The 26854-nt window shown below is 40.8% G+C and overlaps 2 gene segments (V, D, J or C); both read left to right on the plus strand.

The window, feature by feature from the left end:
- The first annotated feature begins 10679 nt into the window (after positions 1–10679).
- On the plus strand, positions 10680–11306 carry LOC122705844. The segment is given in 2 exon segments: positions 10680–10764; positions 10999–11306. Coding segments are annotated over 2 exon segments (357 nt in total).
- Positions 11307–13923: 2617 nt separating this feature from the next.
- Positions 13924–26854, plus strand: part of LOC122704603 — a 331762-nt gene continuing 318831 nt past the window's right edge. The window contains 2 exon segments of the C gene segment in view: positions 13924–13979; positions 14234–14530. Coding sequence covers positions 13931–13979; positions 14234–14530 — 346 coding nt within the window.

The following is a 26854-nucleotide window of genomic DNA, read 5'->3' on the forward strand; positions in this document are numbered from 1 at the left end:
AATTCATTTGAGATTTTACCCTCTTCACAACTTATACTGGTGTAGTTTGGATATGTCCCCACCCCTGCTCTTTAGGGTACTTAGTTGCCATAAGGAAAAGCCAGGCAGACAATCCTTTGACATTAGGGCTAATTTTTAATTTACCCCCACTGTGTCTTTTATCTTCACAAACATGTTTGTCATCTAATACATTTCACAGGATTTGGTGTATCTAAAAAAGGATGTTTCTTCAGACAGCAATATATTAAATTTTTAGGGAGTCTTATAGCTCCATTTTTCTACTAAATGTTGCAAGGTCTGAGAATCAAGTGAGCACATAAAAAAATAGACATCAACACTGTAGTAAAACTAAAATGGTTATTCCACCATTTGGAGATTTAGTTTATATCCACATGATTCAGAAAGAGAAAAGTTTTCTTCAAAAGTAGAAACTGAGAAGAGTGAAGAAGAGAAATCTATTTTATTGAATAAAAGACTTTCTGTAACATTCACTGATGGATGAAGTGAGAAATGTAGAAGCTTCCAGTCACAGTTTTTACTTTTTACTTTTATCAAATATCTATGATCCATCTCAGAAAAGTAACCAATAGATTCATAATAATCCCACTCACAATTCTTTCTGTCAAGGAAAAGTTTCTTGGTGCTGAATGTTGGGTAATGCTATATGTTCATTTGGGATCTTGAGTGGTGGAAGAGGGACTTCCCCATGGCTCAGCGGTAAATAACTAGCCTGCAGTACAGGAGCTGTAGGAGATGCAGGTTCTACCCCTGGAGAAGGAAATGGCAACCCACGCCAGTGTTCTTGCCTGGGAAATTCCATGGATAGAGGAGCCAGGTGGGCTACCGTCCATGGGGTCACAAAAGAGTCGGGCAGAACTTATTGACTAAACAACAACTGATTTGCTATCCATTTTATTGACCTCTCTGCCTAGTCTTGCACTTGAGAATGCAAGACTTTTTACTTTCATGCAGCAGATAATGTGCTCTTTTCCTCCACATTTCTTGTAACTGTTTTTTGTTTTTCACATGAACACTATAAAAGCTATTTCTTAACTTGTTGTTTAAGGAAATGGCAACCCACTCCAGTATCTTACCCGGAAAATCCCACGGACGGAGGAGTCTGGTAGGCTATAGTCCATGGGGTCACAAAGAGTCGGACACAACTGAGTGATTTCACTTTCAGCTTTCACTTTCACTTTTCTTCTCTTTTAGGTTTTCTGATATATCATTATCTCATCTGCGGACATGCAGGTGATATTTTACCTGTTTCTTTCCAATTATTATGCATATAATTGTTTTTTCTTTTGGCCAACTGCACTCAGTAGTAGCTCTAACACAATGCTAAATAGTGGTAAATATAGTGGATATCTTTGTCCTTCTCCTAACTTTAATAAGAAAGTTTCTACAACCTAGATGTCCATCAACAGATGAATGGATAAAGAAGCTGTGATACATATGTACAATGGAATAGTTCTCAGCCATTAAAAGGAACACATTTGAATCAGACTTAATGAGGTGGATGAACCTAGAGCCTATTATACAGAGTGAAGTAAGTCAGAAAGAGAAAAACAAATATCGTATATTAACACATGGAATCTAGAGGAATCTAGAAAGATGGTACTGATAAACTTATTTGCAGAGCAGCAATGGAGACACAGACACAGAGAACAGACTTCTGGACACAGCTGGGGTGAGGGAGGAAGGAGAGGGTGATTTGTGTGGAGAGCGTAACATGGAAACATACATTACCATATGTAAATAGACAGCCATGGGAACTTGTCGTATGACTCAGGGAACTCAAACCAGGGCTCAGTAACAACCTAGAGGAGTGGGATGGGGAGGGAGGTGGGAGGGGTGTTCAGATGGGAGGGGTAACGGGTAAACCTATGGCTGATTCATGCTGATGTTTGGTAGAAACCAACACAATACTGCAAAGCAATTATCCTTCAGTTAAAAATTAATTAATTAATTAAAAAAAAAAAAAAGAAGGCTTCTAGTGTTTCCCCAAAGGTAGGTGTTAGTTTGAGGTTGTGGCATATACAATTTTGTCTGCTGAGGTTTTAAGGTGTTTTTACCATAAATGTGTATTGCATTTTGTCACATGATTTTTCTGCATCGATGGAAATGATGATATGATTTTTCTTCTTAGCTCTCAAACCAGTTACTAAGCTCCTCTTAGTTGCAAACTTTTGCTCCTGAACTTTGCATCCGTTGCAGGGTGCCGATGCCTATTATGCACTGCCCCCTAGAGGTAGCTAACTTTATGGGTGTTTTTCAAGACTTCAACAGTATCATGCAGATTCTATTTTGTACATTTTGTTAATCATCCCCACAGGGTTAGCTCGAATGAATTTAAAGTAGCAGACACTCAGCCTTCGTTGACTGCCACAACCCCTGTCTATCATTACTTGAGAAAATCACTATCACCTTTAACCAGGTACATTCCCGCTGCTTCTGACCGGGAATGTTGAAATCACCAATCCTATGACAGGAGAGAAGGGCTTACGTGGTAGCTCAGCTGGTAAAGAATCTGCCTGCAATGCAGGAGACCCCAGTTTGATTCCTGGGTTGGAAAGATCTCCTGAAGAAGGGATAGGCTACCTACTCCAGTATTCATGGGCTTCCCTGGTGGCTCAGACAGTAAAGAATCCACCTGCAAAGCGAGAGACCCAGTCGATCCCAGGGTTGGGATGATCCCCTGGAGAAGGACATAGCAACCCACTCCAGTAGTCTTGCCTGGAGAATCCCCATGGACAGAGGAGCTGGGTGGGCTGCAGTCCATGGGGTAACAAAGAGTCAGACACAACTGAGAGACTAAGTATAGCATGAAATTAAAAGATGCTGGCTCCTTGGAAGAAAAGCTATGACCAACCTAGACAGCATATTAAAAAGCAGAGACATTACTTTACCAACAAAGATCCATCTAGTTAAGCTATGGTTCTTCCAGTAGTCATGTATGGGTGAGAGAGTTGGACCATAAAGAAATCTGAACACCAAAGAACTGATGTTTTTAAACTGTGGTGTTGGAGAAGACTCTTGAGAGTCCTTTGGATTGCAAGGAGGTCAAACCAGTCAATCCTAAAGGAAATCAGTCCTGAATTTTCATTGAAAGGACTGATACTGAAGTTGAAGTTCCAATACTTTGGCCACCTGATGTGAAGAACTGACTCATTGGAAAAGACCCTGATACTGGGAAAGATTGAAGGCAGGAGAAGAAGGGGATGACAGAGGATGAGATGATTCAATGGCATCACTGACTCAATCAACATAAGTTTGAGTAAGCTCCAGGAGTTGGTGATAGACAGGGAAGCCTGGTGTGCTGTAGTCCGTGGGATTCACAACTGAACTAAACTGAATTGATGACAGCAGAGAGAAAACTCCATGCAAATATAAACTTCTCTTGTAGATTTTACTTCTTCCAAACAACTGTAACAACACCTCCTATTTTTCCCAGAATAAAACTCCCTTCTTGAAATTTGGCTAACATTTTTCTGCTTCCAGATTTAATATGATTTGGTAGTGCTCTTATTTAGGAAAAGAGCAATCATGCTCCTGGGAAAGTGTATCAGTTGACAAATAGGCAGACTCTCCATTGACCACCCCAAGTCTGCTGTTTTCTTCTCAAGGAGAAATGAGTGGGCTGGCAAAAACAAAGCACAGTTCATCTCAGACCCTACATTTCTAAGAGGGAGTTAGCTCCAATCTGAGGCACAGTGACCCTGTGCTTCAGGAAAATGCTAGAAAAAGCAGTCTGTTTTACATAATTTCATACATGAGAAAGACTAATATACACAATTAACATCATAGAAGATCACAGCTCTTTACTCATTGCAGACTCTCAGCCACTTACCTCAGGCCCACAATAAGAACCAAAGAAAAAGAAGGGTGGGGTTAGATTGCCAGGACCAGGCCTTTAGCCAGGTAGTCCAGCTGAGAAAATGAAGTTAAGTGGTAGCACCTAGAATCATCAGGGTAAGGACTGAATGCAAAGACTGGAAGAGAACTTTCTTTTTTAACCTCTTCTCTTCTTTAGTCACAAGGGCTTCCCTGCTGTCTCAGAGGGTAAAGCGTCTGCCTGCAATGTGTAGACCTGGGTTCGATCTGAGGGTGGGGAAGATCCCCTGGAGAAGGAAATGGCAACCCACTCCAGTATTCTTACCTGGAAAACCCCATGGACGGGGAAGCCTGGTGGGCTACAGTCCATGCAGTCGCAAAGAGTCAGACATGACTGAGCAACTTCGCTTTGACTTCTTTCAGTTCAGTTCAGTTCAGTCGCTCAGTCGTGTCCGACTCTTTGCAACCCCATGGACTGCAGCATGCCAGGTCTCCCCGTCTATCACCAACTCCCAGAGCCTACTCAAACTCATGTCCATTGAGTCAGTGATGCCATCCAACCATCTCATCCTCTGTCGTCCCCTTCTCCTCCCACCTTCAATCTTTCCCAACATCAGGGTCTTTTCAAAGGAGTCAATTCTTTGCATCAGATGGCTGAAGTATTGGAGTTTCAGCTTCAGCGTCAGTCCTTCTGATGAACACCCAGGACTGATCTCCTTTAGGATGTGGTTGGATCTCCTTGCAGTCCAACGGACTCTCAAAAGTCTTCTCCAACACCACATTTCAAAAGCATCAATTCTTCAAGTGCCAAAGTATTGATTAACTTCTTTAGTCAAGTCCTAACCCTTGCTGTAATATAAAAGATCATGAAACAGGGTTTCATATACTGAATATGTAAAATATAGGAAATTACCAGAGATTACACAGATGCCCAGATTGAAATACAGCCTAGAGGGGTGGGATGGGGTGGGAGGTGGAAGGAGGTTCAAGAGGGAGGGGTATACAATCCTGGGTATACAACAATAGGTATACAGCCATGTATACCTATAATTGATTCATGCTGATATATGGCAGAAACCAACACAATATTATAAAGCAATCATACTCCAATTGAAAATAAAAAACTTACAAAAAGAAACACTTACATTTTTGCAAAGGTACTGCCATTTTCAGAGCTAGCCAGATACCAGCTTGCTCTTCAAATCTGGGCGTATATTAAAAGAAAGATACTTTATTTCTTTCCTTTATACTTTTATAAAGAATTTAGAGAAGTCCTAACCCTTTTAGCTATTTTAAAATTCTTCAGAGTAAGAAATGTAACAAAGTCATAGGAGACCCTAACCAATTAAGGGAAAGAATCAGATCTTCTCTCAAGGTTTTATTTATGACCCTCAGAACATAGTCATACAGGCAAAGAACATGCATTGATCCCTTACAAGTGAGGAGAGTGAAGAAGGGAGTCCCAGGTAGTAAGGATGTGAAGACAGTAACCACTAGAGAACATTTTGACAGAGCTTTGTTTTCTTTCTTTTTTCTTCACTCTTCACCTCACTGTATGTTCTATCATCCTTTAGTTTAACTTGAGGAATTGCTCTGCATTAAGGGTAATGGAAACAAAATAATTTAAAAGTTCAGACGCCCCCATGGGGGCAGTGCTACCAGTAACAAAAGCAACTGGCTGGAAACTAGAATTTTGTGAATGGGAGAAGCAGGAGCAGGTAAATTCAGTGATGCACTTGTGACAAGTGAGATTTTGATTGGTTGTGAAAACAGAATAAAGATCATCGGGGCTTCCAAACCAAAGGAAGGAGAAGAATCTAGAATAATGGACTAATAATAATAAGCACAATTGAACATGGTCAATTTCAGGCTTCCAAACTGAATCCTGAGAGACTCCAGACAGAAGCAGGAATGCAGCCTCACTTGCAAGCTTCAGTGATACTCCTGTGCATGCAACTAACCTCTGAGTGGGGAAGAGGCGGGAAACAGGCAAGCCAGGGAAATGGGAAACTCTGGGAAGGAAATCTAGGGGCATCCCAGGGACAATCTAGAGTTTATTTTAAGAAATGAAAAAGAAATAGGGAAAGTTCTTTATTTACAGAAAATGTGTTTTATGTATGAACATTTTCTCACCCCTCCTGAACAGGGTCAAATGGACAACCACTGGTGGAACAGAAAATCAAGGAAGGCGAGAACTTCACACTGAACTGCAGTTACAAAGACAGAGCTGATGATTTCTTCCAGTGGTTTAGGCAGGATCCCAGGGAAGGCATCCACTCCCTGGTGCAGTTGTTTTTAAATGAGGAAGAGAAAATCAGGGGAAGATTCACAGCCAAGCTTAACAAAGATGACCAGCAATTTTCTCTGCATGTGGAGGATTGCCAGCTCCACAATACAACCACCTTCAAATGTGCAACAGGTGAACAGTGCAGCTCAGACACCTGCGTATTGCACCTAAACCCTGCTAAGCCTGCACCTCCTGCTTGAAGGGCTCCCAGGCACTGACTCTGTGCTCTGAGCAAAGTGAAACATGAAGAGCTTTGTATAACAGTGTCAAAGATTTCATTTGAAGACCATGTGCAGAGGGGTAGTGTTTTCAAACACCATCTAATCTATTAATAGTTTTGTTTCTCTGTGTGAAGTCCTTACTCTGTTCAAAAACCAGAGGCTTAACATCAGAAAGAGTAGAGCACTAAAGAATAGAGGGAAAAGAGGAAACAGAGAAAATATCTTGCCTTTGAGCTCTTTTGTAGACTTTCACAAATACCTCAAGAATACAAAATCTTGAAAGCAGTGACTATCAAATCCCACAGTGAAAGAAAACATGCTCTGCCATTCCAAAAAGACTGGCTAAGAAGATTGAGTACCAAAACCTGAGGGGACATGGTTTAAAGTTTTCAAAGGGCAGAGTGAAAGGAGAACACAGTGGGATGGCAAATCTGGTTCCTCCTTAAAAGAGGATAAAATTTCAACCAGCTGACTGGAAAAGAGTCAAAGTGTGACTTTTTTAGGGCTGACCTCTAACAGCACGTAGTTTCTCATTCCTTTCTAGAGTCAGGTGGAAGAGGAAGAGTCACATTTCGAGGAGATCATGAGCTGAAGGAGCAGTGAGTTGGCACATGGGGTTGGGATCACTGTATCTCACATTCATGCCCCCCAGACAACATCCACCACAAGGAAGCGCGAGCAACCATGTGACAAGATGGTCCAACCAGAGGATGTCACCAGCCTCATCCTTGTGTACTTCAGTGCTTGAACAAGAGACCTGTGCACAGATGAACCAAGCTGACAGAATAGACGTCCTCCATGAGCCCAGAAGGATGAGATGGGGGCAGCGGATGAGATGGTTGGACGGCATCCGTGACTCAGAGGTCATGAATTTGAGCAAACTCCGGGGGACAGTGAAGGACAGGGAAGCCTGCCATGCTGCAGTTCAGGGGGTCGCAAAGAGTCAGACACAACTCAGTGACTGAACAACAGCAGCATGAGCCCAGAAGCACAAGTTTTCTCTCTCCAAGTCGGACCTAACTACATCTGCCAAATGTTCAGCCTGCCAGCCATAGATGCAACAAAGGGCCTTCAATGTGGAATCACCCCTCCAGAAGACCAACCAGCCTCTAGTTGGCAAGTCTATTACATGAAACTACTTCCACCCTGGAGGTGGCAGAAATCTTTTCCTACTGGGATAACGACACGTTCTGGGTACGAGTTTGGCTTCCCTTTGACAGGGCTGAGCATAGCAGTATGAACCAAGTGTTCAGAGGTGATCATGATTATCAAGGGATTTCACATCCCTTTGCATCAACAGACCCAATTTACAGCAAAAAGTTGGGACAATGGACATGTGACACTGGACATACTGATTTACTGCGTACAGCATTATCTGCAAACCACTAGCCTCATAGAACATTGGAATGACCACTTAACTAAAGCAACAGCTTAGAGGTAGTGCTCTGAGAGGCTGGAGGACTATTCTTTGAGATGGTGTTGTGTTCCTGTTTGATAAAATACATGGACCTGGGAACCAAGCAGTGAAAGTTGGGTTATCTTCCCATCAACTCCCAATTCTGGTATTGGGAGAATATCAAAACTCACTTGTTCATTGTGTGTTTCCTGTTCTCATAACTCTAGTTTCATCTGGACTAGAGGTCCTATTTCCCTTTGAGTGGAAAGGAGAGGATACTTTTTTGGAGGGAACAGAGAGGCTTTCACCATGCCTAATGTTACATATGGGTTCCCTGGTGGCTCATTGATAAAGAACCCGCCTGCCAATGCAGGAGATGCAGGTTCAATCCCTAGGTTAAGAAGATCCCCTGGAGGAGGAAATGGCAACCCACTCCAGTATTCTTGCCTGGGAAGTCCTATGGACAGAGGAGCCTGGTGGGCTACAGTCCATGGGGTTGCAAAGAGTCGGAGAAAACTCAGTGACTAAACAACAACAGCAGTGTTACATATACCACCTGGTCATCTAAGATACTCATATCCAAAGGCCAGAAGGACAGGAAAGGAGTTACTACACTGGTAGGGGCAATCAATCTTGATTTTCATGAGGATTTAGGGCCATGGTTACCTACTGGGAGCTGGAAATATAGGACAAAAACTCAGGGGATTCACCAGGATGACTTTTAGCATTTTCATGACCATAGTTACTGTAAATAGGCAACTTTAGCAACAATGGCCTGATAAAGGGAGAATAACCAGGAGTTCAGTCCCCTCAGGGATGAAGGTCTAGATTACCTCCTCCCTGGGACAGAAATCTAGATAGAGAAGTATTAGTCCTAGGTGGGGAGAATCCAGAATGAGTGGTATAGGAGGGAGATGGAAGATAATAAATACGAATTATGGTTGTGGCATCATCTATAGCAGGATTCCCTGGTGGCTCAGATGGTAGAGTCTGCCTGTAATGTGGAAGACCCAGGTTCGATCCCTGGGTCAGGAAGATCTCCTGGAGAAGGAAGTGGCAACCCACTACAGTATTCTTGCCTGGAAAATCCCATGGATGGAGGAGCCTGGCTGACCACAGTCCATGGGTCACAAAGAGTCAGACACGACTAAGTGACTTCACTTTCACTTTCAATTTTCATCATCTATGGCAGTTGTAACTTGTCCCACTAATACTCCTGTTGATTTTTTTTTTTTTAAAGAACTAGTGTTCTGAGTGGATTAAACATAGAGCACAAGAGGATCTCAGCAGTGTAAGGATGGGCTGCATGGTGCCCTTGATGCACCACTCACATCCTTTGGCAGTCACCTCTGCACACGGAAAACCCCAGCAACTCTGAGGACTATTTTCTGACCATGTGCATACATGTGGCCAGTGTGCAGGACCGATCAGATGTGCCAGAGAATTTGTGTCCCCAAAGCAGCCCTCAATCTGCAGTGGATAATGAGTTTATGAACTACTCCACCTCCTCTATGCTTCATTTGGGGTAACTCTGAAGGGCAATGCTATACCATCTCCCAGAGTTACCCAGCTGGATTAAGCTCCAATTGCCCAGAGTAGTAACTGACTTGATGACAACCCTCTGTACTGGCCTCCTTCCCTTCCCCTGTTCACTTCCTCAATGTTTCCTAGAATCACCTGCAAATAAACTACTTACCCACAACTCCATGTGTTAGAGCTGACTTTTGGAGAATCCAAAACTAAGATACAGGAATTCAAGTCACGTGGCAAGGACAGCAATGATTTAGAGGAAATTCTTGTTGTCCTTTCTTCCATTGCTATCAAACTGGCTTTAGGGGCACAGGAGATTTTAGCAGCCTCATTCAGAGCTGGTCCCAACTCTTACAATTTCCAGTTCATCTCTCTCAGTGAGAAGACTTAGCCACCCTCTTCTGTTACAAGAGAACCCATGCTCACAGGCAGTACTCAGTATATAGCAGAACCCCATTCTTTCTCTTGGCTTGAGGACTCCAAATCTAGAATTACATGAGTATCCATGTCACTCCTTCTGGAAACAGAAACTTCTAGAGACTCATGGTATGTTTTTTCCCTTGTTCCAGTATTTTTTTCAAAATGGAATGAGAGCAATGGGAACAACTCTTTTTTTTCTTAATGACAATCTTTTTAATTGTTCATTGAAAAATACAGGTTTGGAAAGAGTCTATGGCATTGTGTATTGAATGCAAGGTCTGATATTACAAGCACACATGACTTAACAGTTTAACTTGTATAAAATGATACATATTAATATGAGTTATTTGAGGCAATTTGGTGCTGATGAGAATTCCTGAAATAGTTATTTCAGAACTTCTAAATATAGCACAAATGAGGTCTTATTTTTTAAGTGTCCATGAAAAATATAAGCACAATTAGACAATACACATTCTGCTTCCATTTACTCTGTGTTTAGTCTGTGCTTTTTTCAGTCACATATATCTTTGTTTTCATTATTCTGAGCAGCTCTAAAACTATAAAAAAATGAATACATTAATATAACAGGTGTATTCTTATCATCCATAATTAATTGTTTATAGTTATCACACTTGGCTTGTCATTTTTCTTAACACAAAGAAAAATTACAGAATTTACCATTGTTGCATATAAACCCGGCCACCTCTACCTACCATTCCAGGGCTCCATTCTTCTCCCTAGCATTAGGACTTGGCAAAATACATTTGCCAGCTCCCTCTGCTCTTAACTTTCATCCTAGAATTTTTAAAAACTCAGAAAACAGTTTTTGCTTTCATTTGAAATTGTAACCCATAGGCTAGTTCCTGAAGGGGGACCAAAAAGTATTGGGAAAACTTTCATCAGTGAGGCATAGTCACCTGTCAGCTGTCACACCATTTCCTGCCCTGAAGCTCACGTGTCACTGATCACAGAGGGGACCCCAGATCAGAGCAGGAGGCTTCTCGGCCTTCGGGGTAGAGCTGTGACCATGACACCTGTTAGCTTGCTGTGGGCAGTCCTGGTCTCCATGTGTCTGGGTAAGGAAGGCTTAGGTCTTTATTTATAATGTTACCTAATGGGGCTGGGAAATGGGAGAAGATTAATAGCACCGGAACTGCATTGCCTCACAGAGCCCAGCTGAAAGCTGATATGTTCTGCTGAGGTTTGGATCAAGAAGAAAAGTGGGTGGGGTTGGAAATCAGCTTGGGTATCTGCCTGCTTTCTCTCTCCTGTGACACCCAGTGCGGACCTTTCTCTCCTCCTTCCCACAGGACCCAGTGTGGCCCAGACGGTCATTCAGCCTCAACCAGAAGCGTCTGTACAGGAGGCAGGCACAGTGACCCTGGACTGTGCATATAGCACCAGTGAGAGTGATTATTATTTGTTCTGGTACAAACAGCCTCCCAGAGGGGAGATGGTTTTCATTATTCACCAAAATGCTTATGAACGACAGAATGCAACCAACTATCGCTACTCTGTGAACTTCCAGAAAGAAGCCAAAGCCTTCAGTCTCAGGATCTCAGACTCCCAGCTGGAGGATGCTGCAATGTATTTCTGTGCTTACAGTGGTGCACAGTGAGATGAGCAACGGAGAGAGGCTTACAGAAACCTCAGAACTCAGCACCTGTGCAGAGGTCAGGGGAAGTAGTTGGGATAAGAGGAACAGAAAATCATTGACTTCTACTTGAAACAATAGCCATTCCTATCTAAATATAAGAAACAGAGAGATGAATGTATGTGACTTGTAGTTCTTAAGTAAATGTAATAACATGTACAGTACTTTCCAGTTTTACGAGGTGTCTTCATTCATGATATCATCTGTAACCCTCATTGCTTCATATGGTATACATGATTAGTTAGATTTCTGAAGCATTTCTTCTGTCTAGCAAATCTTTATAATTTTCCTGGGAACTCTTACCTCCAAGAATTTTAATCTTTTCCAAGTTGTTCATAGGTGTTTGTCCTTTTAACTGTCCTCCTTGACCAAAACTGAAGCTCCTCAGAAAAAGATACTTATTTTAGTACACAACGGTGTGACAGAGTGGGCATAACCAGGCAGGGACCCCACTGGTCTTACCACAGACTTAAGAGATAACCTAGGTTGATGTACCTAGATCAAGTGACCTAGAAGAAGGAATGGCCTTTTAAAGGCTCAGCTAAGAAGACAGCTCAGGAGCAAGACCATTCGTGGTTCAAATGCTATTCCAGGAAGAGATAACACTCATTAAACCAATGTCCAATCTGTTGCACCCTAGGTGAAATACACAAGTTTAGAAACCAAGAAATGGAAGCAGAATATACTCTTTTCCTATTACTCCCTGAAACCCACCTTCAGAATGTGTGTTCCCCTTTCCCATAGATCCAGGCTCTGCTAGATTAGAGGTCCTGGTTCCCCAAGGAAGAATGCTTCCATCAATGGACTCACAAGGGTTTCACTGAACCTGCAGCTCTGACTTCCACCTAGGTCATTTTGAACTCCTTGAGCTGATGGTCCAGCAGGCAAAGACAGGAGTTACTAGATGGAGGGGTTATTGATTCTGATTATCATGGAGTACCAGGTTGTTGCAGCATAATGAAAACAAAAATGAATATGTACGGAATGCAAGTGTTTCACATGGGGTATTTCCAGGCCCAGTAAAAACAGCAAATGGTCACCATGGCAACAAGGTCTAAAAAGAACAAACTAAGAACAGAGACCTCTCAGCCAAGAGGGTCTGGGCCACCACACCTGGTAAGAATTTGAGTTTGCTAAAGTTCTGTCTAATATACAGAAGTCTGGAGAGCATCGCACAGGAGGGAGGAGATGAGTACCACGTAAAGGAGCAGGGCCTGAAGCTCAGGTCATACTACCTCGTGTATCAAGTGTTTCAGATGGGTTGCAGCCTGCCACAACCTTGAATACTCAGAGACACCGTGCAAATAACATGAGACAAGCAGACCTCTGTGTATTGTCAGAGCGAGCTCCGTCACAAATATCTCATGTGCCTTATTGTCACATCCAAACACCTAGGTCTGATGTTAGCAATAGCTGTGGCAGACAATTCTGTGGGCACTGGGACTCATCTCAAGCCGATAACTTGCAACATTAAGCGTCCACTGTGCATTAGTTTTACTTCGTACCCCAGGGCCTTCTCTGATTCCTTGGGAGCTCATTCAGTCCGTGGGCAAGCACAGCCTGAAACTAAAGGGAAATTACCATCCCTGCCTGCAAGCACCAACCAGAAGGAAAAGGGATGGATGCATACACAGATTCTTGCCTCCCAACGATAATCCTGAGATGTATCTGGTATGTTTCTTGGAGATCCTGGCAGAATCAAGCCCCAATACTGCGCTATCTACTTTCTCATTTCTGCTTCTTAAGAGCACTTCCTAAATAAACTGCCTTCACCTGAATGCTTGCTTTAGGCTCCTTTTTGGGGGTTGCGAGGAGACAAAATTAAAACAGAGGTGCTTTAAAAATTTGATAGAGAAAGAACAGAAGAAAGTTCAAGGTGAACTTTACTGGGCTGATTTCTAACAAGAGCAGGTTGGTACTTGAGTGATTACATAACTGGAAAAATAGAAGCTGACACCTTATTTTTTCAAAAGATAGGGAAATAGATCATATATGAAAATCCAGTCTCTGTAGATGTATGATCGTATCCTTACTTACCAAGTCTCAATTTTTATTAATATCATTATCCCTGTCCCTGAATCTGCTCATCCTCATTATTTAAACCTCATTCCTACTTCTTCTTCTCAAAATATACCTCTATTCCAGTCTGTCTATTCTCCTTACCAACCCATAAGCATCTCAGTCTCTTGAATTTCTTTTCTGGTTTTTCCACTCGCCCAAATTTCCCTTTCATTTGTATCAGGCTGGTCAAATCATATTGGTCCCATAAGCACACCTCAAAACTTTATCTCCTCCAGGTGTTCTTCTCTAATAGTGAATCCTTGAATCCCTTCTCCCCAGTGGTCACAGACTCCTTATAGAACAGATTTCTTGACTAAACCAAGTTCCCTCTGTGTAGAGGAGTGAATCATCATAGGAATTGCCTCAGTAACTATTTCCATGACCTGAAGAGGGCACTGCTTGCACGGTTGACAACAGAGAATCAACTGCCCACCTGACAAACCAGTTCCTGTTCTGAAGCCAGGGTGTCACCAAGGTTCTGATGAGAACAAGAGGTTTTTATGTCCCTGAAGGAGAGAACTGCCAACATGTCAGGCCCCGGTTTGCTGTGGGCAGCCGTGCTCTCCATCTATCTTGGTAAGGAAAGCATGTGTATTTGCTTTTACTAACAGCCACTAGGACTGGGAAGTAGGAAGAAAAATTATTAACACAGGTATCTTGTTACTTCCTCATGGGTCCAAGCTACTGGGGGCAAGAAAGCTGATGCATTTTACTTGAAGTTTAGATCAAGCAGAAGAAAGGTGGGTGGCAATGGGGACCAGCTCGGACGTCTGCCTGCTTTCTCTCTCCTGTGACACCCAGTGTGGACCTTTCTCTCCTCCTTCCCACAGGACCCAGTGTGGCCCAGACGGTCATTCAGCCTCAACCAGAAGCGTCTGTACAGGAGGCAGGCACAGTGACCCTGGACTGTGCATATAGCACCAGTGACAGTGATTATTATTTATTCTGGTACAAACAGCCTCCCAGCGGGGAGATGGTTTTCATTATTCACCAAAATGCTTATGAACGACAGAATGCAACCAACTATCGCTACTCTGTGAACTTCCAGAAAGAAGCCAAAGCCTTCAGTCTCAGGATCTCAGACTCCCAGCTGGAGGATGCTGCAATGTATTTCTGTGCTTACAGTGGTGCACAGTGAGATGAGCAACGGAGAGAGGCTTACAGAAACCTCAGAACTCAGCACCTGTGCAGAGGTCAGGGGAAGTAGCCGGGTAAAAGGAACAGAAAATCATGGACTTCTCTAGAGGAAAAAAATATTATTCCATCTGCCTATAGGAAGCACAGAAAGGATATCTATAAGTTGAAGTTATCAAAATAGTAATAAGAATAATGGAGGTACATAACACTTTATAGTTTGTAAAGTATTTACATTCACATGTATTTAACTTTCAAAACCCTGTTGTTTTATAGGAGAGGTCAGATATTCTGTGTCACTACCATCCAGGAATTTTTATAGCTCTAACTAAAGCTGTATTCTCTATCTGCATGTTCCATGACCATATCAAACTCAACATATCTGAAACAGAATGTTTCATACTCCCCACAAACCTTATTATTTTCCACAGCTTTGATAAGGATTAAAACACACAATAGAAATCTCCTATTTCTGGGCTTGGAGAATTTCTTCACCCTTTACCTCCCAGCCTGGGCTATCTAATTTTGTGGTGTGTGTGTGTACCCACATCTAATTTCTTTATAATTACAAAAACAGTGTCACAAGCGACATCACATTCATCTCATTGTTTTCCAGTTGATACATCAGTCACTGTTTCTGACTTCAACTCCACCCTCTTTTTCTCAAATTTCCTTAAAGCACAATAGGCCTGATCTAAAAGGTAAGGAAAGAGAACAAACACATCCAATAGGATTTCATGTGCTGCAAGTACTTGTCAGCAAATGCAAATTAATAATTTTTTAAAAACAAAAAGGTTAATTTCTGGTTATGCTACCATTGCTTCTGGGAGAAGGTGAGCCATTTAGAAAGATGGGGCCAAGCAGCTGCCATAGCCAGAGTCACCACCTAACATTCCCTGAGAAATTGGGAATGTCCAGACCTGGAAATGATTCCATCTTATTTATGTGAAAGGGAAAAAAAATAAAATAGAAAAAAATGATGCCAATATTTCTTTGTATGTCCATAATCTGCCCTCCCCAGTACATAGCTATGAAGAACCCCCTCCTGAAGCATTTAATTCTATCTGCCCACTTTGAATGAATTATAAAGTTGGATAAGATATTCCATGACTGAAATAGTTAAGTCTAACAAGAGGGTTCCAGACCTCCAGAACGCTCCAGAGAGGGGTTTCCATAAAATATCAGGGAAGACAGATCAGTCAAAGATTTTTTCTTTTTCTTTCTTTTTTTTTTTTTTTTTTTTCTTTCTTTTGAAGTCCTGACAGAAAAGGGAATCAACACTGACAGTACAAAAATTAGTGCTAAATGTTATAAATTGTGCTTTCTTTTTCTTTCTACTGTTCTAGACCAATGACTGTAGGGTAGAAGTGGCATGTAGCAATCACCTGGGAGTTAAAGACTACAGTCTTCCCCCTCAAACCTTGAGAACAACCACAGTTACACTGTTAATATGGGAGTGTTCAGTTCAGTTCAGTTCAGTTCAGTCGCTCAGTCGTGTCCAACTCTTTGCTACCCCATGGACTGCAGCACACCAGGCCTCCCTGTCCATCACCAACTCCCAGAGTTTATTCAAACTCATGTCCATTGATTCATGTCCATCGGAGTGTTTCACAACCACAAATTATGTTACAATGGTAAAAAGTTTGATTAACCCCTTTTCATTGACGTTCATCTTTTTAAAGCAGAGTTGATTAAGATGTTTACATAATTTAAAATCTGTTTTAGCAAATAATTCTGTTTGGAATAATGAATGGAAAAGTATGTTATATGCCCTCAGTTAATGGCATCTGGAAACAATGAATCTACTGGGGCACTACCCCTCCTGATGACACTTCAAATGAATTTTAGGCAAAGCGAACTACTAGATACAGGACTGACTTTCCCTGATTATACACTATAAAAACTTATTGGTTGTTAAAAATGGAAATACCATGCTCATTGGCAACTAACCTTTTCCTAATGGCCCCTTACATGCTCAGTTCCAATCACTACAATTTTGGCTGTCTTGGTTCCTCTCCCAAACTTATTCATGACCCAGCAACTAAAGAGAAAATGCTTGGCACAGCCAGCAATTAAACAGTGGAATAGCTTGGAATCCTCACCAGGATTCTGTTCAACACTCTGACTTTCTCCCCACAACCTAAGTCTGTTCTGATATCCATACCAAATAACAAACAAGTTATTAAATATTGGGTTATAAGTTTTTAATATCACCCCAGCCCAGAAGGTAATACAACATATACCATAGCATAATATAACAAATAGTCTACTAAGCAAGAGTGAGCTGATGTAGGTTAGTGAAGAAATAAGAAAAAAATGTGAAATTTTTTTGTCATGCAGACATATTCATAAAATAAAAGTCTGATAGATATGCAGATATCAGCTAATCTGATCCTTATCTTTGCCTCAGTTCACTTTTCTACCTACTGTCTGGGCAAGAATATCCTGTCCTGCTTCTGTGCTGACCAGAAGATGTTCTGAATCTCAGTTTCTAATATGGTGGGGATGGGTGGGGGTGGGTAGGAGATCTTCCCATCAGGTCAGTTCAGCCACTCAGTCATGTCCGACTCTTTGCAACCCCATGGACTGCAGCACGTCAGGCCTCCATGTCCATCACCAACTCCCAGAGTTTACTCAAACTCATGTCCATTGAGTCGGTGATGCCATCCAACCATCTCATCCTTGGTCGTCCCCTTCTCCTCCTGCCTTCAATTTTTCCCAGCATCAGGGTACTTTCAAATGAGTCAGTTCTTCACATCAGGTGGCCAAAGTATTGGAGCTTCAGCTTGAACATCAGGCTTTCCAATGAATATTCAGGACTGATTTCTTTTAGGATGGACTGGTTGGATCTCCTTGAAGTCCAAGGGACTCTCAAGAGTCTTCTCCAACACCACAGTTCAAAAGCATCAATTCTTTGGTGCTCAGCTTTCTTTATGTCCAACTCTCACATCCATACATGACCACTGGAAAAAGCATAGCCTTGACTAGACGGAATTTTGTTGGCAAGTAATGTCTCTGCTTTTTAATGTGCCATCTAGGTTGGTCACAACTTTTCTTCCAAGGAGTAAGCATCTTTTAATTTTATGACTGCAGTCACCATCTGCAGTGATTTTGGAACCCCCCAAAATAAAGTCTCTCACTGTTTCCACTGTTTCCCCATCTATTTGCCATGAAGTGGTGGGACCAGATGCCATGATCTTAGTTTTCTGAATGTTGAGTTTTAAGCCAACTTTTTCACCCTCCTCTTTCACTTTCATCAAGAGGCTCTTTATTTCTTCACTTTCTGCCATAAGGGTGGTGTCATCTGGATATCCGAGGTTATTGATATTTCTCCTAGCAATCTTGATCCCAGCTTGTGCTTCATCCAGCCCAGCGTTTCTCATGATGTACTCTGCATATAAGTTAAATAAGCAGGATGACAATATACAGCCTTGACATACTCCTTTCCCGATTTGGAACCAGTCTGTTGTTCCATGTCCAGTTCTAACTGTTGCTTCCTGACCTGCATACAGATTTCTCAAGAGGCATTGGGAAGTATTAATTTGTTGGAGTGGCCCACAGAACTGAGGAAGCTTGTTTCCTCATTAGATCACCAGTTTATTATAAAATCATACAATTCAGGAACAGCCAGGTAGAAGAGATGGGTAGGGCAAGATATGAAGAAAGGAGCGCTTTCAAGCTCATCCTCAGCATACACCACTCTTCCTGAATCTCCACCTGTTCACCAACCCAGAGACTCTCTGAACCCCAGCCTTAAGGGTTTTTATAGGGGCTTCATTGTTTAGATATGACAGATTAAGTCATTGTCCATTGGCAATAGATTCAACAGCCACATCCCCTCTCTGGAGATCAGGGGGATGGGCCTAAAAGCCACAACCCTCTAATCACAGGGTTGGCTCCTCTGTCAACCAGCCACTGTCCTTGGGTGCTTTCTGAAAATCACCTTATTAACATAATATAAGATAACTTTAAGGCTCTTGCCATAAGAAATTCCAAGAGTTTTAGGTGCCAGAAATGGAATGAAGATCAGATATCCATTTCTTTTTATAAATCAAAATATCACATGTGCTTATGTTAGTATTCGCTTAAGAACATGGCCGGAATAAAACTTTTAGGCATTGAGACCACATTAGGATATTTTGATTCCTGTTAATATGCTTTGCTAACACTGTTCATCTGCTTTGGTTACTAACAAAACAGAGAGTATGGAGCTTTCATGCTCTTTCTCTCTTAACACAGCTCTTTGTCTCACGTTTCTTAGGAAGCTTCATTGCCTCTGCGACATCAGGAATGGGCACGTTCCACTGACTGCAGCAACGGAAGTCTACCCTTTGGCAGAAGGAAACTCCTGCTTAATGGGGAGGCTGATGCAGATAACCTTTTCTAGAAGCTCAGAATTACACTGATAATTTCTTGCACAGAACATTTGCAATTTCAGAAAGGTGAGTGATGTCAGATCTAAAAATCTTTGGTTCTGTCTTACTTCATTTAGATTCAGATTTAAGGGGAAACATTGGAGAAGTCTCATGAATTTCAATGAGTGATATTTTCCACCAACCTGTAGAAGATATAAATTTAAAGAATGGTTAGAGGATTAACCAAAACAGACATTGCCAGTAATTCTGCGTTGTCATCAAAGCACATATGTTTGTAGGCCAATCAGCACTTTAGATGAGTGATAGACTTTAGAAAACTATAAAACCTTCACACATTTTTAAGATGACTTCTAAAATGTTTTATAATTACTTTAAATGTTTAAGTAGCTCTAAAGGTTATAAATTCCACTGTAATATAAATATTGACATTTTCAAATAAAACTTATATAATAACTTATAAATATATGCAATGAAATCTTAATACCAAAGTGATTTGATATCCATCAACATCCAATTAAAATTCATGAACAAGATGTCATATTACTCCTTTCTTCTCTTAAAATCATATTTCCATTCAATTTCCCCTGCAGAATTTAATACATTTTGTCTTTTAAAGTTTTTTACTGATTACCAAAAATGTCTGCAAAACATGTATGAAATTAAAATTATTTTTTAATTTTCCCTGATCATATTGCTCTAATTGTTAAGTTATTTTTTTTCTGGATTGAGTTGTAAATACAATTACTGGTAATGCATACTTAATGAAAACAACCTAAATATGCTATAATTTTTAAAGGTTTTTTTTAATGTAACAGGCAAAAAAGATTTTCGAAAGCACATTTCTTAATGAAATGACTGAGGTCAGATTTAATTGCTTTGATTAAATGCTTTCCTGACACCAATAAAAAGAAATACCCCCTTTTCTTAATGCCCTAGTGGTTTTTCAACCTCAGAGAAGCGCTGCAAAAATTCCATGTAAAGTAAGAAGGACAGCTGTGAAATGAAAGTTAGGAAATGAGAACCACAGTCAAGTTCTCTGGCAGATCATTTTTAGGAAAGGGTACATAGAGAAGTCAAGGATCTAGAAACTGACTCCCTTAAATACATATCTCTTGCCTACTTTGAATATCATTGCATGTGTGTATCTGCTAAGTCATCTCAGTCATGTCCGATTCTTTGCAACCCTATGAACCCACCAGGCTCCTTTGTCCATGGGATTCTCCAGGCAAGAATACTAGAGTGGGTTGCCAAGCCTTCCTCCAGGGGATCTTCTCGACCCAGGGATCAAACCCACGTCTCTTATGTCTCCTGCACTGGTAGGTGGGTTCTTTACCACTAGCGCCACCTTGAAAGCCTATCATTAGATTTGTCTACATATTACTGATTCATTCTCAGCCAGTCTTCATTCCATAATGAGGTTTGAGGAAAGCAAGCAGGAAATTTGAAGGATAGAGTCTTCAGTTTCTGTAAGCTGATAAATTTCCTAAACCCTCTTTGACATTTCTGGCTTGGAGAAATGGCTACTGATGAATTAGAAAATAACAGGGACTGAACTCTTGCATGATACAAAGTCATTTGCATAGAAGTCACTCATAGGTATCTTTATCTTGGAAAAGGCAATTGTAAATGGCAGGATCATTCATTAGCAGCACTGTAAAAGAAAAAGTTGTTCCAATCTTGGGGAAAAATATGACCATTGCTAGATCCATTTTGCTCTATCATGCAAAAGCATTTTCTAGAATACACTTATCTGACAATCTTTTTTTTTTATTTATTTTTATTAGTTGGAGGCTAATTACTTTACAATATTGTAGTGGGTTTTGTCATACATTGACATGAATCAGCCATGGAGTTACATGTATTCCCCATCCCAATCCCCTCTCCCACCTCCCTCTCTACCCGATCCCTCTGGGTCTTCCCAGTGCACCAGGCCCGAGCACTTGTCTCATGCATCCAACCTGGGCTGGTGATCTGTTTCACTATAGATAATATACAAGTTTCGATGCTGTTCTTTTGAAACATCCCACCCTCGCCTTCTCCCACAGAGTCCAAAAGTCTGTTCTGTACATCTGTGTCTCTTTTTCTGTTTTGCATATAGGGTTATCATTACCATCTTTCTAAATTCCATATATATGTGTTAGTATGCTGTAATGTTCTTTATCTTTCTGGCTTACTTCACTCTATATAATGGGCTTCAGTTTCATTCATCTCATTAGAACTGATTCAAATGAATTCTTTTTAATGGTTGAGTAATATTCCATGGTGTATATGTACCACAGCTTCCTTATCCATTTGTCTGCTGATGGGCATCTAGGTTGCTTCCATGTCCTGGCTATTATAAACAGAAATATAGATCAATGGAACAGAATAGAAAGCCCAGAGATAAATCCACGAACCTATGGACACCTTATCTTTGACAAAGGAGGCAAGGATATACAATGGAAAAAAGACAACCTCTTTAACAAGTGGTGCTGGGAAAACTGGTCAACCACTTGTAAAAGAATGAAACTAGAACACTTTCTAACACCATACACAAAAATAAACTCAAAATGGATTAAAGATCTAAATGTAAGAACAGAAACTATAAAACTCCTAGAGGAGAATATAGGCAAAACACTCTCCGACATGAATCACAGCAGGATCCTCTATGATCCACCTCCCAGAATATTGGAAATAAAAGCAAAAATAAACAAATGGGACCTAATGAAACTTAAAAGCTTTTGCACAACAAAGGAAACTATAAGTAAGGTGAAAAGACAGCCCTCAGATTGGGAGAAAATAATAGCAAACGAAGCAACAGACAAAAGATTAATCTCAAAAATATACAAGCAACTCCTGCAGCTCAATTCCAGAAAAATAAATGACCCAATCAAAAAATGGGCCAAAGAACTAAACAGACATTTCTCCAAAGAAGACATACAGATGGCTAACAAACACATGAAAAGATGCTCAACATCACTCATTATTAGAGAAATGCAAATCAAAACCACAATGAGGTACCATTACACGCCAGTCAGGATGGCTGCTATCCAAAAGTCTACAAGCAATAAATGCTGGAGAGGGTGTGGAGAAAAGGGAACCCTCTTACACTGTTGGTGGGAATGCAAACTAGTACAGCCACTATGGAGAACAGTGTGGAGATTTCTTAAAAAACTGGAAATAGAACTACCATATGACCCAGCAATCCCACTTCTGGGCATACACACTGAGGAAACCAGATCTGAAAGAGACACGTGCACCCCAATGTTCATCGCAGCACTGTTTATCTGACAATCTTGAAGAAGGTAACTGTACAACAGTTGGTACTAGAATTTGGGGTTAATTTTTCTTCTAGACCATAAACTTATAATACCTCTTCTATTTCCATGGGTTAATTTCCAACACACAGGAGTGTAAACCATATGAGCCTTTCCTCATAAATATTTATGGATTGCTAGGTAAATATGCTGTGACACCAGTGAAGGAAACCATCATCCCATCCAAGGTATTTTCTTCACTATAATCAGGTATTATTTAAAAATGCAGATGCAATCATTTCAGGCTCTTGCTTAAATTAATCAGTGACTTCCCATTTCCCATAGGATAAAATTCAAAATCATCAAGACTCAAAAGTCTTCCTTGCTCTGACTTATTTCTCTGGCCTCATCTCCCAACTCTCATCCTCACCCATATTGGACTATGGGCTTACTATCTCCTGCCTGCCCTTCTAGGTCGTTTCTTCATATTTCCACGCCCTGTTCTGTGACCCAGGTGGCTAACCTGTAGGAACTGTATCAATGGGCTCTCTTGCCTCTTGACTTTTAGTTGGTTTAGGCTCAAGGGGGGGCACCCGCAGAGACCAGAGAAAAGGAAGAGTATAAGGTCAGGATATATAGTGCCCCTAAAACATCTAATTCTGTTTTATTGACTATGCCAAAGCCTTTGACTGTGTGGATCACAACAAACTGTGGAAAATTCTTAAAGAGATGGGAATATCAGACCACGTGACCTACCTCCTGAAAAATCTGTATGCAGGTCAAAAAGCAACAGTTAGAACTGGACATGGAACAACAGACTGTTTCCAAATCAGGAAAGGGATACGTCAAGGAGTACTCTATATATTGTCACCCTGCTTATTTAACTTCTATGCAGAGTACATCATGAGAAACGCTGGGCTTGATGAAGCACAAGCTGGGATCAAGATTGCCAGGAGAAATACCAATAACCTCAGATATCCAGATGACACCACCCTTGAGGCAGAAAGCGAAGAAGAACTAAAGAGCCTCTTGATGAAAGTGAAAGAGGAGAGTGAAAAAGTTGGCTTAAAACTCAACATTCAGAAAACTAAGATCATGGCATCCAGTCCCATCACTTCATGGCAAATAGATAGGGAAACAATGGAAACAGACAGAGACTTTACTTTGGGAGGGGGCTCCAAAATCACTGCAGATGGTGATTGCAGTCATGAAATTAAAAGACGCTTGCTCCTTGGAAGAAAAGTTATGACCAACCTAGACAACATATTAAAAAGAAGAGACATTACTTTGCCAACAAAGGACCGTCAAGTCAGGGCCATGGTTTTTCCAGTAGTCATATATGGATGTGAGAGTTGGACTATAAAGAAAGCTAGTGCCAAAAATTGATGCTTTTGAACTGTGGTGTTGGAGAAGACTCTTGAGAGTCCCTTGGACTGCAAGGAGATCCAACCAGTCCATCCTAAAGGAAATCAGTCCTGAATATTCATTGGAAAGCCTGATGTTGAAGCTGAAGCTCCAATACTTTGGACGCAAAGCGCTCCACATACCTGATGCTCCAATACCTGATGCAAAGAGCCAGCTCATTGGAAAAGACCCTGATGCTGGGAAAGATTGAAGGCAGGAGGGGAAGGGGACGACCAAGGAAGAGATGGTTGGATGGCATCACCGACTCAATGGACATGAGTCTAAGTAAACTCTGGGAGTTGGTGATGGACAGGCAAGCCCAGCGTGCTGTAGTCCATGGGGTCGCAAAGAGTCAGACTCGACTGAGCAACTGAACTGAACTGATACAGTGCCCCAGCTTCCTCCTTGTAAGACTGACATAGGCTGACACTGAACCTCTATCAGAAGATCAGCTCTTTAAGACAGCCTCTCCAAAGAGCCTCTCTATCTCCAGGTTCCAGTAATCACTCTCTCCCTTCCATTTAAGACCCAGAGAGATGCTAGTCCCAAAATAGCACTATCCCTTAGGTGTTCCCTACTCTCTGCTTATACTTCTGTAACTAGTGCCTCATTAAAGTCTCCTCAAATTAGGCAAATTTTGTTTGCGTCTTCTGCTAGAATACTGATTAATACTGCTTTTAGATTCTAAAATGTGCTTATTTTTTACTTTAACGTTACTTTTTCAGGGAGGATTTTCCTAGCCTCCTCGATTCAGTATAACTGCCTGTTAACTCTTACAGTGCCCAGTACTCTCCCATCACAACATTCTCCACACTTGGTGGCAATTGTTGAATGAGTGTTAATGTCCCTTTCTCAAACAGGCTGTGTCTTCCACAACATTAGGGGCTGAATTTTTGTCTTGCTCATTGCTATAGCCTAAGAGATCAACCTGGAATCTGGAACACAATGGATTCTCAATAGTTATTTGTTGAATTCATAAGAGGATGAGTGAATGAGCTTGTTCTTATTCCAAAACCATATTGCATCAGAAAAATATAAAGCAAAATTTGTGGGAAATATATGAATAGTTTTAAATGATATTAATTATAAGATACTTTAATAACTACTTCTCAGAGAAAGAGCCAGAGATGAAAAATCACTTTGCAGCCCATAAGCATATACATACATATATATAAACATTTACCAGAACTTGAGCATGTATCATGACTCAAAGAAGTCATAAGAAAGATTTATAAAAGCCACATTCTCTGAATACTATACAGTAAAGCTGGAAATTAATAATTTAAAAATAACCAGTAAATAAGTTGAAGGCAATTAACCACTTGTGATATTCTAAATAATTTCCAGGTCAAAGAACTAAAAGTTAAAATTGTAGGTCATTAAAAATTTACTCTAATGACAGTACTACATATAAAAATCTATGGATTTGTTCAAAGAAACTACTCAAAAGAAATGAATAGCCTTAAGTACATTTATTAATGAAGAGTTAAATAAAGAAGCTAAATTTTCCTTTCAAGAAATAAAAAATAATAATAATGAGCAAAATAGACTAAAATAAAGAAGTGGAAGGTCTAATAATAAAAGCAGGAATTAATTTAAAAGCAAAACAAAAATTAAAATTTATAAGTAAGTAGTTCTAGAAAATATGTTGAGAAAAAAGAAAGAAAACACAAATACATAACATCAAGAATGAGAGAAATAATAAGAAAAATAAAACACAAATACATATCAAAAATGAGAATAGTAATATTATTAACATCTTCTAAGGTAGGCATTTTTAAGCATCATTTAATACTTGTGTAAATAGATTCTGATGAAATGGATGATTTTTAGAAATACACAATCTTTTCACTTGAACTTCTAAAGTTTGCAAAAATTTATATTATTTTATAATTCTATAGTCTGCATCAAACCATAAGTGAAAAAAATCCTGAATTCTGCCTCTTCTATTTCCCCCATATATCCAGCACATAAATACCAAGAACCAAGCCTCAACTCTCCTGTATTTCCATCTTTTAAAAAAAAGCTATTTTTATTCCTACTAGTGTGGGATAAACTGTGTCACCCCAAAATTCATGCTTGGAAATGTAAACCCGTAATACCTTAGAATGTGACTACAGTTGAAGATAGGTCTGTTAAAAAAGTGATTAAGTTAAAATGAGGTCATTAGGGTGGGCCTTAATCCAACCTGACCAGTGTCCTTATAAAAAGAGGTGATTAGACAGACGCTGGGATGCTCAAACACAGAGGAAGACCATGCGAGAACACAACGAGAAGGCAGGCATCCACAAGCCAAGGAAAGAGGCTTGAGTCAAAATCAACCTGCTGACACCTTGGTCTTGGACTTCTGGCCTCCAGAACTGTGAGATATACATTCCTGCTATGTCAACCACCCAGTCTGTGTTACAAACACCCTATGTTTACTTTTAACAAGCAAATACAGAGACCATGTGCCAATCACTGTGCTAGACATGGAAAATCAAGACGGATTAAGAAAAGAAGTCCCTGTTTTCAGAGGGCTCACAATCTAGCAGGATAAACATATATGCACATGCATGTGTGTTAGTCGCTCATTCATGTCCAACTCTTTGCAACCCCATGGACTCCAACCCACCAGGTTCCTCTGTCCATGAGATTCTCCAGGCAAGAAAACTGGAGTAGGCTGCCAGTGGGTTGCCAGTTCCTTTTCCAGTGGACCTTCCCGACCCAGGGATTGAACCCGGGTCTCCCACACTGCCACCAGAAAGCCTAAACATATGTGCACACTGACAATAATTCTAACACCAACTTTGGTACTCCTGAATGACTCAGAGGTGGATGCCTGACCCAGCTGAGCCAATCATACCATCTGTACCCCACTGCAGTCATAAACTGACCCCTAGAGGAAAACCTAATTCAGAGTAAGGTGAGAAAATCCCAGAATGTTTACATTGGGGATGGGAAAGAGGAATTCATCTTTGGTGGCCATGCCATAAAATGAACTTTGGCTAGAAACTGTTTGCATCCAGGTCTCCTAATTTGTGGTCTAGTTGAATAAATCTTATGTACAGACAGAGGTGGAATAAAAGGAAAATCCTTGAAAGGTTCGATTTCCTGGCACCCTGGATACCTGAGGCCCATATACATACATATATACATTCTGTACTGCCTAGGTTACAGGAGCCAATGCATTTTTCTTCTTGACTAAGCTTACTTCAGTTACATTCTGTCATATGACAAATGTCCTGACTAATTAAATGAGGTTTTTAAGGATTAATTTGCTTAAAAACTTTAGGAAACACCTTGTTAGCTTACCAAAAGC

The sequence above is a fragment of the Cervus elaphus genome, chromosome 12 (assembly GCF_910594005.1).
Source record: "Cervus elaphus chromosome 12, mCerEla1.1, whole genome shotgun sequence".
Lineage (NCBI taxonomy): Eukaryota > Metazoa > Chordata > Mammalia > Artiodactyla > Cervidae > Cervus > Cervus elaphus.